Consider the following 14,473-nt stretch of genomic DNA (forward strand, 5'->3'; position numbering starts at 1 on the left):
GCTGATTTGGTACTGTATCAACGTACATACATCCAGGCTTTCAGGTTCCTATATCTTCATGCAGAAGATAGACAAGATAAAATGAAATGGCCAGGGTAACAGTATTTATCTGAAGATAAATCACACAGACACACATAGGATATGACATTCAAGTGAGATTCTAATGCAGATAATTACAAAGTTCTTACTTCTTCAATCGAAACGATGCTAATTATTCTCAATTTAATTTTGAAGCACTTAAAAAACAGTTTAAATTCTATTCTTTCCAAGTCCAGACTATCAGTTTTGCGCTGAAATAAATGAAGTGCAATTCGCTTATCCAAATGCATTCAATTTCTCTTTATTGGCAATAAGTTGTTAACCTTTTCTAGAGATGCCACAATGATATGCACTAGAAATTAATTGCGCATAGGTGTGTTGTCAGGATTTTTTGTTAATATTATAGGCAGGCTTATTATTTTCCTCATCAAGCATAGCTAAACGCTTTAGCCAAAAAAAACCAAGTTGATACCAATTTTTACAGGACACTGCAGGACCAAAGATGAATTGAAACCCAAATAAACTACAGCAAGGTATTAAACATGCTGTTCACAAATAAATTTCCCCTATTATGCCACATAACTTTACTCATAACATGAATAACAAACTAAATTGAATCATTTTTGCAGCTATAATCAGTATAATTAGACTTACACAGTACATACAATTTCAATAGTTACACCACTGGCGAGGATGGATAGAACAACTGCTCAGACACAACCAGGAGGCTGGTTGGCAGCTACCAGTTGAGAAGGTGTGGTTACTGAATGAGCAAAGGAAGGGCACTTGCAGATTTTCTCTTGTTTGTGAGAGAAAGGGGTAGGTTCAAGAAATGTTACAAACATATTACACACACCTTAAAAGAACTTACAGGATCACAGATAGTTCAATTACTGACAACTTGTGAATTTCATATCCACAGGGTGTCCAAAACACTCAGTGGAAAGCATGGCAATTTGCACACACAAGAAATTCAAATCCATGAGAATGACCGGATAATCTGTTGATGGTCTCAGCTGAGGGAAAACCACTGCCCTGCTTTGAATTATTTGTATTGAGTTGAGGCAGTAGACAGGGACTCATCCATAAGACAGCACCTCACTTGAGTGTCAGATGAATTTTTTTTAAAATAAAAGCTCAAATGCTATTTTAACCCATGTATGTTTGTCTGAGATGACTACATCAAGTCATTGGCCAAGTACTCAGCCAAAAGCAAGGGTGGGAGAATGGAGAGTTTGAATCCAAAAAAAATATGGTGAAAGCCAAAAAAGGGGTTCAGTTTTCCAATATTGTGTTTAAGAAAATTACTTCTCATACAAAAACTATTTGCAAAGGACAACAATAGAGAGACGGTGCAGGAAACGAGTGATGGTGTACAACAGATAAACACTATGTTTTCCAATGCCATTAAGAATAAATCAGGGAAATGAAGGAGGATTCAAGGTTAAATCCTCAAATGTTTTGAACTGAGAGGCTGAGCTGGGAAACCTTTGGAGCACTGGCACTGAATCATTCTTATTTCAATATTTCCAAATCACTCAGGCTTAAAAATGTTACCTCACCAAGACTTATAGCTGTATTAAAATAATTCCCCACTTTACAATACAAAACATATATACTCAAGCTTCAATAAATATTTGGATTTGATATTTTAAAAACACTCCTTTATCAGTTCAATTCTTCTCAACTACTTCAGTATGTTAACAGTGAAAGGCAAGATAGGATACATCACAAAAAGGTCAATTAGTACATCTGATAGCTCTCATGACATATCAGATTTAGATATATTTCATAATATTTCAGAAAGTTACCCCAAAAGTAAACTCCTCAAGATTAGAAATCACTGACTGAGTTTTTTTGGTCAGGACCAAATTAAAGAAGCTTAAATATTTTCCAATAACTTAACATTTTGAGATATAAAGAAATTATACATTCTTCCTTGATATTTTTGCTCCATTTTAAAGTTACGAGCAAAAATTACATTGAATTGAAATCAGAAAGATGGTAAAGGTAACAGGCATTGGATTTATAGAACAGTAACTTTGAAAATGAGAATCACTACTACTCCCAAGTTGTATCCAACATTCCAATTCTTGCCACTATCAGCAGGTTAACCAAGATTACATCAGACCTTGAAAATTCAATTCAAACGTCTGCAATTTAGAAGTAAGAATAAATGTATCAACATGCAAGAACACAACCTTGATGCAATGATCATTAAAATCATTTTTTAAGGAATGAATGCCATTTTTATAATTACTTTCTTGAGCTGAAGCACTTTATAATTAGAATGCAAAGACCAATTAAAAATTCAAATGTATGATTTTCTTCCCCCTGTTACTGCACACTTGGGACCAATCTTTTTTTTCCCACTGGGTCATTTTCCTCAAGACTTGTGTGTAATTAATGTCATTTGACACCTGTTATTAGTGTAATGAGCATGGATAAGGTTGCAAACTACAGTTCTACAAATTAAAAATATCTGATTTAGGTCTGCATTTAAACTGGCATTTTTGATTGGACATGCATATTTTACATGGGGTTATAAAAAGATAAATTTTACTAATATTTATTTAAGTATCATGCACGTTAATTTAAACAATTCTTCTATCAAATTCAGTAAACAGTTCATTTAGACTCAAAAAATTTTCTCTGGCACAATGCCCTTGCAAAATTAAATGCAATTAAGTAAATGAATCGAAAGGCCAAGAACTTGAGCTTCAGATTCTACTTTAGTTTTATTTCAGAATAATTTAATATTGAGTTTTTGAAAATGTCCATATCCATCACTGTTCACCAGATGCAAGGTATACTGGCCTAAACTTTCAACTATAAACCAAAAAACCAAAGACAGGAACTGGCTCTTACCTTTAGCAATCTCTTTTGGCTTCTCTCACTTCCTCCGAACCAAAGTCTTATCATGGGCACTCACATGGTCCCATACTATGCCTGCCATTTCATCAGCTACATGAAACAGTCCACGTTCCAAGCCTACACCAGTAAAGCTCCACAATTCTTCCCCTGCTACGCAGACTGCGTAAATAGTGATTTATACATCCATGCTGAGCTCATCAATTTTCCCTCCAACTTCCAGCCTGCCCTTAAATTTGCTTGGTATTCTCTGACATCGCTCTTCACTTTCCTATTCTCTGCCTCCATCTCCAGAGATAGATTATCTACCAACAAATCTACTGGCTCTCATACTGATTATGACCACTTTCAAGGACTCTACAACTCATGCTCTCAATATTTATCACTAATTTATTTATAATTTTAGTTTTTATCAAAATTTGATTTTGCACAGCTTGTTGCTTTTTGCACATCAGTTGCTGTTGATACTATTGGGGGTGGACTTCCACTCATTCTATTGGGTTTCCTGTATTTACTGTGGATGCCAGCAAGAGATTCTCAGGACTGCATATGGTGACATATATGTACTGTGATAATAACTTTACTTTGAACTATCCTGTCCTTCACTCAGTTCCTTAGCCATGCCTGTTCTCAGGATGAGGCATTCCCTCCTCAAACATTCGACAAGTCCTCTTTTTTCATAAAATAGGGTTTCACTTCCACAACCAACAATGCTGCTCTCATCTGTTTCCTTCATCTCCTGTAAGTCTGCTCTCACTCCCAACCACTGCCCCCATGTAACATGTGTAGGGTTCCTCTTGTCCTCACCTGTCACTCCACAAGGCACCCCATTCTCCACAACATCGTCCATTTCCAACAGAATTGTACCACCAAGCACATCTTCCCCTTCCCCACATTCTCCCCACAGTGATTGTTCGTTACGTGATACCATTGTTCACTCGCCCCTTCGCAATAATATCCCTCCTGGCACTTATCCCTGCAATATGACAAGAGTGCACCTGCTTATACCTCCCTTGCCACCATTCAGAGCTCTAAGCGATCTGTCCAGTTAAGGTGCACTCAACCTTCGAACCTGACGGGATTATTTATTGTATCAAGTGTTCCTGGTGCTCTACGTCAGTAAGATCTGATACATATTGGAGAACCGCTAATTTCTCTAACTTCCAGAACCATTTTCCTCTATTACCCTCCCCACCCCTCTTTCTTTTGTTCATTCCGCAACCCCGGCCCCGCCTACCCTCTCTGGAAGTCTGAAATAAAAATTGCTGGAACAACACAGCAAATAAGACAGCATCTACAAAGGTGTTAAAGCAGGCAAATTTATAAACTGATGAACTTTCAGCAGAATTAGCCAGTACTGATAAGATACTGAAAAGATTGGTCGTTAATTTCAAAGGTTGTACTGTGCCAAATTGGCTTCTCAAACTGAAATGCCGGTTGCAAGTGAGCTTTGTAAATGACATACCATGCAGATTATTCAAGTAATACTGAATATAGGGTGATTCCAATAACTACAGAGACCATCACTGATAGACTGTCTTACTTACTTTGTCTGGATACTGATATAGTGAAGCAAAAAGTTCCTCCAAGAGGACCATCACCTTGTTGTAGGGTTTGGAGAATTGTGTACCTCAATGACAAGGAAAGCTATGCCGGTTGGAGTCAGGGCTTTATGCTTTGACTCTTGGTAGGATCTCCCATGCCAAACAAGTCAAAGGGTAGAGGACAGACTAAGAGTGGTCCACCGGTCCTCCATGTTCAGGGCTTCAACTCAGGGTGTGATGGTATCCCTGAGTCTCCACCCAGAACTTAGATGTCTGACAATAGTGTAAACCAAGAGAAGCTACTTCTATGACGAAGGAAGCCTTGAACGCTGCCAGAGATGGAGGTCTTTCATTCCTGCCCTAAACACCAGCAGCATAACAGACAGTAAGACTCAAAAGCTTAATGTTATAAAGAAAATACTATCCTCACTTGTCCACTGAACGGGTCTTTTCAATTTCTACCAAGCACTGTTACTAGAATTAATCTGTCGTCCATTTTTATCAAACTAAAGTTCAAATAACATGTAGTAACTTTCCTGTGATAACTAACTTAATTGAAAACATTTTAATGAGCTAAACACCATGCTCAAAATAATTCCTTTACCTGTCTACCTTCTTATAACTTAGAATTAATAAAACCCTTGCAATTAGCGTTCAATTTATTCCAAGGACACAAATTTCAATGGTGGCAAAAATTAGTTTAATATAAATGTGACCACACCAACTTCTGTCCCAAATGCAAGGTGCTTGAAGTATTGGTTGCTGAATTTTCCCTTGAATGGACACATTTACTGTTAAAGCATCCACAATAGAAAATTCTGAAAATGTTGTCATGTAAATCGAAGCACTGTTGGGTCAACTTTATTATTATGCAAAAAACAATAAGCATTCTTCACAGATGTTATTTGGTGCATTCACAACTGCTCTCACATCCCTCGATTTTGCTTTAAATATTAAGCATGTTCTTTAAATTCTTCACTTGAGTGCCAGTCTGTGGAAATTTATTCTACCCGTCATACCAAATCACTGCTATTGCACAAGCGGATTGATTATATACTCCATATCTGCTTGTAAAAATGCAAGTTTGACCGTTAAAAAGAAAACAGTAATTTGCTTAAGGGCCTAGCCACTTTCTCCCCTTTGATGAAGACACAAGGAAACCAGTTGTACAGAACTAGAGTTCATTTTGTTTTTTACTTTTTAAGTGGATTCTTTCTGGGATGAATTCTTTGTCAATATTTTAGGCAGAATTAAATATTTTGATTAGTAGAACTTCAGACAAATGCATATTTTGCATAATTTGCAACAGTAAGAAATGAAAATAAACAATACATTCAAGTCTTTATTTGCTATACAAGCTGTACTCATCTAATCTTCCCCACCCTATCATATTATGTGGTCAGTTTGGTAACTGGCTTTTTCTGTTAAGACACAGAAACAAATGCAATTAATCGATGCTCTGATACATCATTTCTGTCAGGGTGAATTATTATAATCCTAACAGCTATAACATGAATGTCATCTGAATTACTAAACATATAAAAGTTCATCAATACAATTTGAGCAACCTTTATAAAAAATATAATAAAATCATTAAGGACTGAATAGCCCATTTTACAGCTGTAAATTTTATGAAATATACACTTCAGATGAAAATACCTTAGGTTTTACAAAAAGACTTTTTTTTTAAAAAACAAGTAACAACAAATTTAAGTGGCTTGACATTTTTAATTAAAATTCAAAAGGTAAAACTTGATTTGATGGAACTAATTAAGGTAAATTAAGAAATTTTCAATACATGAAATGAAAACTGAAATGAGAATTGTAGGGGTCCTCCGGAGTCAGTTTCCTCCCTATTGAATAGATGATTAGCCAGAAGCTATCATGAGTTGCAAAGTAATTTAAGACCTCCTACAATGACAAAAATGAAAAGAAACAAGTGGGGAAAACAGTATCCTGGAAATCAGTGAATGAGAAATACCCTTTCAAACTACTCAAGGGCACATCATCCTTCTCATTTCATTACAATAAGACAAACCATTAATGTCTCGATGAAGCAGAGTAATGAACTAAGCTCCGAAGCATACTGAAAAATATCTAGATATATGCTTTGAAAACGTACAAAGCCAGCTTCTTTACAGACAGAGTTGATTGACAAAATTCATTATTGGAAAAAACCTCATCAATCTTGTTTTACATATATATGAACAAACAAATTAATACAGGATCTATGAAAAAAAATTGTACTTTTCGACAGTCTGTCTTGAAGTCAGCAGTTTTAAATAGAGAACTTGATTTTAGTCAATGGCTTTAATTTTCAGAGATAGAAGAAAAATTGATACCAAACCAGGGAGACGGTGGTAAATTTTTTTTCTTTGAACAGGTCAAGAGTTTTCTTTGTAGTGTGGCTGTCTGGTGGGGGGGGGGGTGCGGTATGGAAGTACCATTCTTGGGGTTTTATACTGCATACATACTTTGATAATAAATACTTTCAATCTTAAGTGTGGTAGAACATAGTTTTCCAAATAGAAGCTTTGTTTCTAAACTTTTCTAGTCAAAAGACTTTTCTTTTCAAATACTTCTTCTAATAATTTTCCCAAAGGCTTTACAGAAGAATTTGTTGCACATCATGTATTGTATTGTTAATGTAACACAAGTACTTACATCAGAAATAAAGGAGGCATTAATCAGTCCTGAAAACTTACCAATATATTCAAAAACGAAGACTACAAAGAAAGGAGTCACAAGGTCATTTATCCCTTGGACATAGCCACTGGCTGGATGCCGAATCGCCCAGATGAAAAGAATACGCTCAAAGATCTGGAAAAGAATTTGAAGAAACTAGAACAAAGCAATTACTTTTGAATAGAACAGGTACATTATTTGTTTTTTCCCCAAAATTAATAACAATAGAGATGTCCATTGCAATGGTGAACTTAAGCATTACCAGCTTATTGGTGACTTTTAATACAATATTACATTTGCATAGTAGTTCATCTATTTCCATAGTGATTTATTTAACGTATTACTTACTGGACCAAGGATTCATTATAACTAGCTATTTAGATCATACAATTTAATGTTAAATTGTGATCAGAACTTTAGATATAGTACAAATTAATCTTGCTCACTAGCACTGTGCACATACATCAATGTTATTGTACAAAAAACACGCACAAATTTAACAGCAGCTTCAAAAGTCAACAGGTGTCCAACACCGGGTTGGAACTTGCTGAGTGGAAAACTAATATCATGAGGCAGTCACTCACAAAAGCACTATTTATAGTGTTCTCCATTTTATATTCCCACCAGCTAAATATCCAATGAAAATCCATATTCCCAAAAATAGTGATACAGTTTATAAACTGCTAAAGGAAACTTTTTAAAACAGCAATAAATATAAAAATATTGCTCTAAGATTTACATAAACAATTTAAATAAAACCTGTTGAAACAGCAAAGGCTGTGTACTTCTCTCTCACATTTGCTGGTTAAAGATTTTAGTCAGGTTTCTATCATTCTTAAACAAATTTAGAGCTCACACAGTGAACAAACTGTTACTGCAGAATTATACTGGCTCATGAATAAATTAAAAAGATAAATTAAGTTCCAACAAGAAACATTTTGTATTAATCTCATTATTTCACTCACAGATTTATAGTTACAAACAGTGATTATTTATCTTGCACCACCTGGGAAACTCAGAATGCGGAGACTTAGATTCAATCTGAAACTTTACAAACCACTTAACTCTTTGAATACTAAGAACTTTAATAAATCTTTAACAAATAACAATGAGGCAAGGCCAGCCTTTAATTGAAGCATCTAATTAATATTAGCTATTCACACTGCTAGTGTGATTTCATATGGCTTTGAGACATCAAAAGCATATAGGTTTTATTTGATCACATGCTCACTAAATCTTTGATACAAAATTGTTTACTTTGTATCAAAAGGACAAGCAGGAAGGTGTGGGTGGTGATGTGGCTCTGTTGGTAAGAGTTCTACTTACATCTTTAGAAAGAGGTGACATAGGGTCAGAGAACGTCAAATCTTTGCAAGTGGATTTAAAAAACTGCAAGGGTTAAAAAAAACCCATTATGGGAATCATAAATAGGCCTCCAAACGGTAACTAAGATGGGGGTTGAGATTGCAAAGGGAGCTGGAAAAGGCATGTGATAAGGGTAAGGTCACAATTGTAATGGGGGGGACTTCAATATGCAAGGGGAAAATGAAGTCGGTGTTGGATCATAAGACAGGGAATTTGTTGAATGCCGACGAGATGGCTTTTTAGAGCAGCTTGTGCTTGAGCTGACTAGGGAAAGGCCATCTTAGATTGGGTGTTGTGTAATAACCCAGATGTTATTAGTCAGCTTAATGTACAGGAACGCTTAGGAGGCAGTAATCATAATATGATTGAATTCATACTGCAATTTGAGAAGGAGAAGCACAAGTCACATGTATCAGTATCATAATGAAATAAAGGGAATTACAGGAGCATGAGAGACAAGCTTGCCCAGGTGGATTGGAGGAGGGTGCTGGCAGTGATGACAGCAGAGCAGAGGTGGCTGAAGTTTCTGGAAATAGTTCACAAGCCGCTGGATAGATATGACCCTCCAACCTTTCCGCAGGGATCACTCCACTCGTCTCCCCCATCCCTTCCCACCGATCTCCCTCCTGGCACTTAACCTTGTAAACGGAACAAGTGCTACACCTGCCCTTACACTTCCACCCTCACCACCATTCAGGGCCCCAGACAGTCCTTCCAGGTGAGGCAACACTTCACCTGTAAGTCGGCTGGTGTGGTATACTGCGTCCGGTGCTCCTGGTGTGGTCTTTTATATATTGGTGAGACCCAACGCAGACTGGTAGACCATTTCGCTGAACACCTACGCTCGGTCTGCCAGAGAAAGCAGGATCTCTCAGTGGCCACACATTTTAATTCCAGGTCTCATTCCCATTCTGATATGTCTATCCATGGCCTCCTCTACTGTCAAGAAGAAGCCACACTCAGGTTGGAGGATCAACACCTTATATACTGGCTGGGTAGCCTCCAACCTGATGGCATGAATATTGACTTCTCTAACTTCCGTTAATGCCCCTCCTCCCCTTCTTACCCTGACATATTTAGTTATTTTTTTTCTCTTTCTCTCTGCCAATCACTCTGCCTGCTCTTCATCTCCCTCTAGTGCTCCCCCCCTTTCTTTCTCCCAAGGCCTCCCGTCCCATGATCCTTTCCCTTCTCCAGCTCTGTATCACTTTCGCCAATCACCTTTCCAGCTTTTAGCTTCATCCCACACCCTCCGGTCTTCTCTTATCATTTTGCATTTCCCCCTCCCCCCACTACTTTCAAATCTCTTACTGTCTTTCTTTTCAGTTAGTCCTGACGAAGGGTATTAGCCTGGAACGTCGACAGTGCTTCTTCTTATAGACGCTGCCTGGCCTGCTGTGTTCCACCAGCATTTTGTGTGCGTTGTTTCGTGATTGTAGTGATGACTTGCAGCGGACTGAAAAGCTTGAGCATGTAGATATTAAGAAAGAGGATTACTGAAGCTTTTGGAAAGCATCAATTTGGTTAAGTTGTCGGGACCAGATGAGATATACCCCAGGCTACTGTGGGAGGCAGGGGAGGAGATTGCTGAGCCTCTGATGATGATCTTTGCATCATAAATGGGGACGGGAGAGGTTCTGGAGAATTGGAGGGTTGCAGATGTTGTTCCCTTATTCAAGAAAGGGAGTAGAGATTAGAGATAGAAATTATAGACCAGTGAGTCTTACTTCAGTGGTTGGTAAGCTGATGGAGAAGATCCTGAGAGGCAGGACTTATGAACATTTGGAGAGGTATAATATGATTAGGAATAGTCAGCATGGCCTTGTCAAGGGCAGGAAAGGCCTTACGAGCCTGATTGAATTTTTTGAGGCTGTGACTAAACACATTGATGAAGGAAGAACAGTAGATGTAGTGTATATGGATTTCAGCAAGGCATTTGATAAGGTATCCCATGCAAGGCTTATTGAGAAAGTAAAGAGGCATGGGATCCAAGGGGATATTCCTTTGTGGATCCAGAACTGGCTTCAGAAGGCAGAGAGTGGTTGTAGACGGGTCTATTTTGCGTGGAGGTCGGTCACCAGTGGTGTGCCTCAGGGATCTGTTCTGGGATCCTTACTCTTCGCGATTTTTATAAATGACCTGTTTGAGGAAGTGGAGGGATGGGTTATTAAGTTTGCTGATGACACAAAGGTTGGGGGTGTTGTGGATAGTACAGAGGGCTGTCAGAGGTTATAACGGGACATTGATAGGATGCAAAACTGGGCTGAGAAGTGGCAGATGGAGTTCAACCCAGATAACTGTGAAGTGGTTCATTTTGGTAGGTCAAATATGCTGGCAGAATCTAATATTAATGGTAACTCTTGGCAGTCTGGAGGATCAGAGGGATCTTGGGTCTGAGTCCATAGGATGCTCAAAGCAGCTGCGCAGATTGAGTCTGTGGTTAAAAAGGCATACGGTGTATTGGTCTTCATCAACCATGGAATTAAATTTAGGAGCTGAGAGGTAATGTGGCGGCTATATAGGACTCTGGTCAGACCCCACTTGTGCTCAGTTCTGGTTGCCTCACTACAGGAAGGATGTGGAAACCATAGAAAGGGTGCAGAGATTTACAAGGACGTTGCCTGGATTGGGGAGCTTGCCTTGCAAAAATAGTTTGAGTGAACTCGGCTTTTTCTCCCTGGAGCGACGGAGGATGAGAGGTGGTCTGATAGAGGTGTATAAGATGATGAGAGGCATTGATCATGTGGATAGTCAGAGGCTTTTTCCCAGGGCTGAAATGGCTGCCACAAGAGGGCACAGGTTTAAGGTGCTTGGGAGCAGGTACAGAGGAGATGTCAGGGTAAGTTTTTTTACTCAGAGAGTGGTGAGTGCATGGAATGGGCTGCCTGCAACGGTGGTGGAGGCAGATACAATAGGGTCTTTTAAGAGACTTTTGGATAAGTACTTGGAACAGAAAAATAGAGGGCTATTAATTTCTAAGGTAGGGACATGTTCAGCACAACTTTGTGGGCCGAAGGGCCTGTATTGTGCTGTATGTTTTCTATGTTTCTATGTCAGTGTTTAATTCATGTGACTGGATCAATGGTTTTCAAAATGCTAATCCAAGAACTCAACTAAAATGCTGCTACACTCCTCTAATGAAATAATGAAGGTGGTGTGATTGATCTTCAGAATATGGAACTGAAGTCATTTGATGGAAAGCCAGGTAATAGACATCAACAAAAATTAATCAGCATTGGATATGGATACAAAATTGGCTTGAGACTAACAACCAACAGTGGCAATGGAGGAAAATGCACGCACCAATTCCCAGGTATCTGCACTGAGACTACTAAGTTCTCTGATAAACACGATGAATGCCAAAACATGGATTTACAGAGCACACGATCAAATTTTGCTTACTATATGTAACCTGGAAATGCAATAGCCAGCAATAATGCGTAACAAACCCAAGGACATACAGACTAATGAAATGTGGAAAAGTGTGAAGTAGCCATTTTAGAGGGGGAAAAAAGAGGGAATGGTACACAAAGGTGAAATGTTTTACAGCAATGCCCACGACTGACTGTGGCAGGTCTGCACAGGCTTATGTGTTGTATAATTCACCCCTTTCAGCAAACTGTATTTGTGTATTCACACACATATGTGAATTACATATGTGAACTAATACCTATGTGAATAGGTAGTATTCACATACTACCTCGAGCTATTGTTGCTTTGCCATCTCAACTGTAGGAATTCTAGGTATTGCAGCTGACATAACTTGAGATTCTTCACTAAATCACAGTTAATAATAAGGGATGAGACTTGGAGATGCAAGATTACAGATTCCTTATATAAAAAAGAAATAATCACCCCAGTGCTTCCACATCATGCTGTGGAATGGCAAGAACAGTACTTTGTTTCCAGAAGCATTGGTCACTCCTATCAATGTCATCTGGAACAAATGCATCCACAACCAGCAAATTGATGCTGTTGCAGCAAGTAGCTTTATCCCTTCTGGTTGGTCCACAGCATCTGCCACAAATAGCCTGCCAGTTCAGTCTGTGGTGGCATCACTGGGCTCATTAAGCTGACAGCTGCCACAAAAACCAGAATGACTGGAGTTGAAAAAAGCAATTGTTACATTTCTGGGCAATTATTTATGGAAGGGGTGGTGATGGAGGGGTGGGGAAAAGAGAGATAGAAGATACACAATGCCCCAATTTTACTTCACAGTTACCCAGATTGGCAGAAAGTCAATTAACAGCATCACAGATACACAACATACAAAAAACAAGGTCCTATTAGTAGCAAATTAACCACAGCGGAAGTGAACAAGCACCTTTCAGAGAAATAGGGCATCAAAGATAGATGATACTGCTAGGAGTATCATGTCAAGGGGATTTTAAATACAATCCTTTTAAACGGGGGTAACAACCCAACAATTCCATGTCTCCATATAAAGTTCATTTAATTACTTTAATTTGGAATCTTTCTTTTGACTCACAAGACAAGCCCACAGAAAATGTTTGATTTGCTGCTGAACGGAAAATTGTGCCACTCTTCTGGTCACCTCTGAAATATTTCTAGAATCGAAATAAATAGTGCTGTGCAAAAGTCTTAGGCACCTGTAAAAATATTCTGTGAACCAAGAATTCTTTCAAAAATAATGAAATTAAATGTTTATAAGGATTAAAAAGTTACAATAAAGAGTAGTAAACAATAACAAAATCAAGTCAATATTCAGTGTGACCACTCTTTGCCTTTAAACCTGCATCAATTTTCTTACGTACAGTCAGGCAGTTTTATTAGGTTGTTCCAAGCAACTTGAAGAACTTGCTGCCATTGTTCAACACCCAATTCCTTGTATTTTTGTGCATAGGCGAGTCTCTATAGTTGACAGCAAGTGCTCTGGACTGATGAATCAAAATTTGAAATTTTCAGCTCAAACAGGAGGAAGTTTTGACTGTAGAACAGTGGGTGAGTGCTACATGGATGAGTGTCTGAAGCCAACAGTGAAGCAAGGCAGCAGTTCCCTGCAGGTTTGGGGCTACATTTCTGCAAATGGAGTTGTTGATCTGGTCAGAATTAATGAAATCCTCAATACGGTTAAGTACAAGCAGGTTCTCATCCATCACGCAGTACCATCAAGTTGCTGTCTGACTGATCCAACCTTCATTCTACAAAAGGACAACAGCCACAAACACATGGCTAAGGTTATAAAGAACTATATTCAGTGAAAGACACAAGGAGTTCTGCAACAGATGGTATGGCCTTCACAGAACCCTGATCTCAACATCATTGGCGGTGTCTGAGATTAAATGGAGAGACAGAAGCAAGCGAGACACAGTTGCAAGAAAAAGTTTGTGAACCTTTTGCAACTACCTGGATTTCCTGCATTAATTACTCTTAAAGTGCAGTCACTATAACAGACAAACACAATCTACCTTAACTAATAACAAACAATTGTATTTAACATGTCTTTATTGAACACATTGTTTAATCATTCACAGTCCAGGCTGGAAGTAGCATGTGAATCCATGTATTTAATAACTGGTAGAACATCCTTTAGCAGCAATAATCTCCACAAAATGTATCCTGGAGCTGCTGATCAGACTTGCACAACAAGGAGGAATTTTAGATCATTCCTCCATACAAAACTCCTGCAATTCATCAGTATTTCTGGGATACTTTGCATGAACAGCCCTCTTCAGGTCATGCCACATTATCCCAATTGGGTTAAGGTCCAAACTCTGACATGGCCATTTCAAAACAAATTTTCTTTTTAAACCATTCTGTTGTTGACTTCCTCTTGTGTTTTGGATTATTATCTTGTTGTATCATCCAACTTCTATTAAGCTTCAGGCAACAAGCCGCTACCCTGACATTCTCCAGTAAAATGTCGATATGATTTTGAATTGATTGCTCCCTCAATGATTACAAGCTGTCCAGGACCCGAGACACCAAAGCAGCCCAAAACTATGATG

General features: G+C 38.4%; 1 protein-coding gene across 3 annotated transcripts in view; it reads right to left on the reverse strand.

Annotated features, from left to right (window-relative positions):
- The window catches only part of tbc1d22a (TBC1 domain family, member 22a), a 281,299-nt gene that overhangs the window by 185,441 nt on the left and 81,385 nt on the right, over positions 1-14,473 (reverse strand). For all 3 annotated transcript variants that reach the window (XM_059987463.1, XM_059987461.1, XM_059987462.1), the window contains one exon: positions 7,160-7,274. In XM_059987463.1, the coding sequence (XP_059843446.1) occupies positions 7,160-7,274 (115 nt within the window). The remainder of the gene's footprint in view (positions 1-7,159; positions 7,275-14,473) is intronic.

The sequence above is a fragment of the Hypanus sabinus genome, chromosome 13 (genome assembly GCF_030144855.1).
Source record: "Hypanus sabinus isolate sHypSab1 chromosome 13, sHypSab1.hap1, whole genome shotgun sequence".
Lineage (NCBI taxonomy): Eukaryota > Metazoa > Chordata > Chondrichthyes > Myliobatiformes > Dasyatidae > Hypanus > Hypanus sabinus.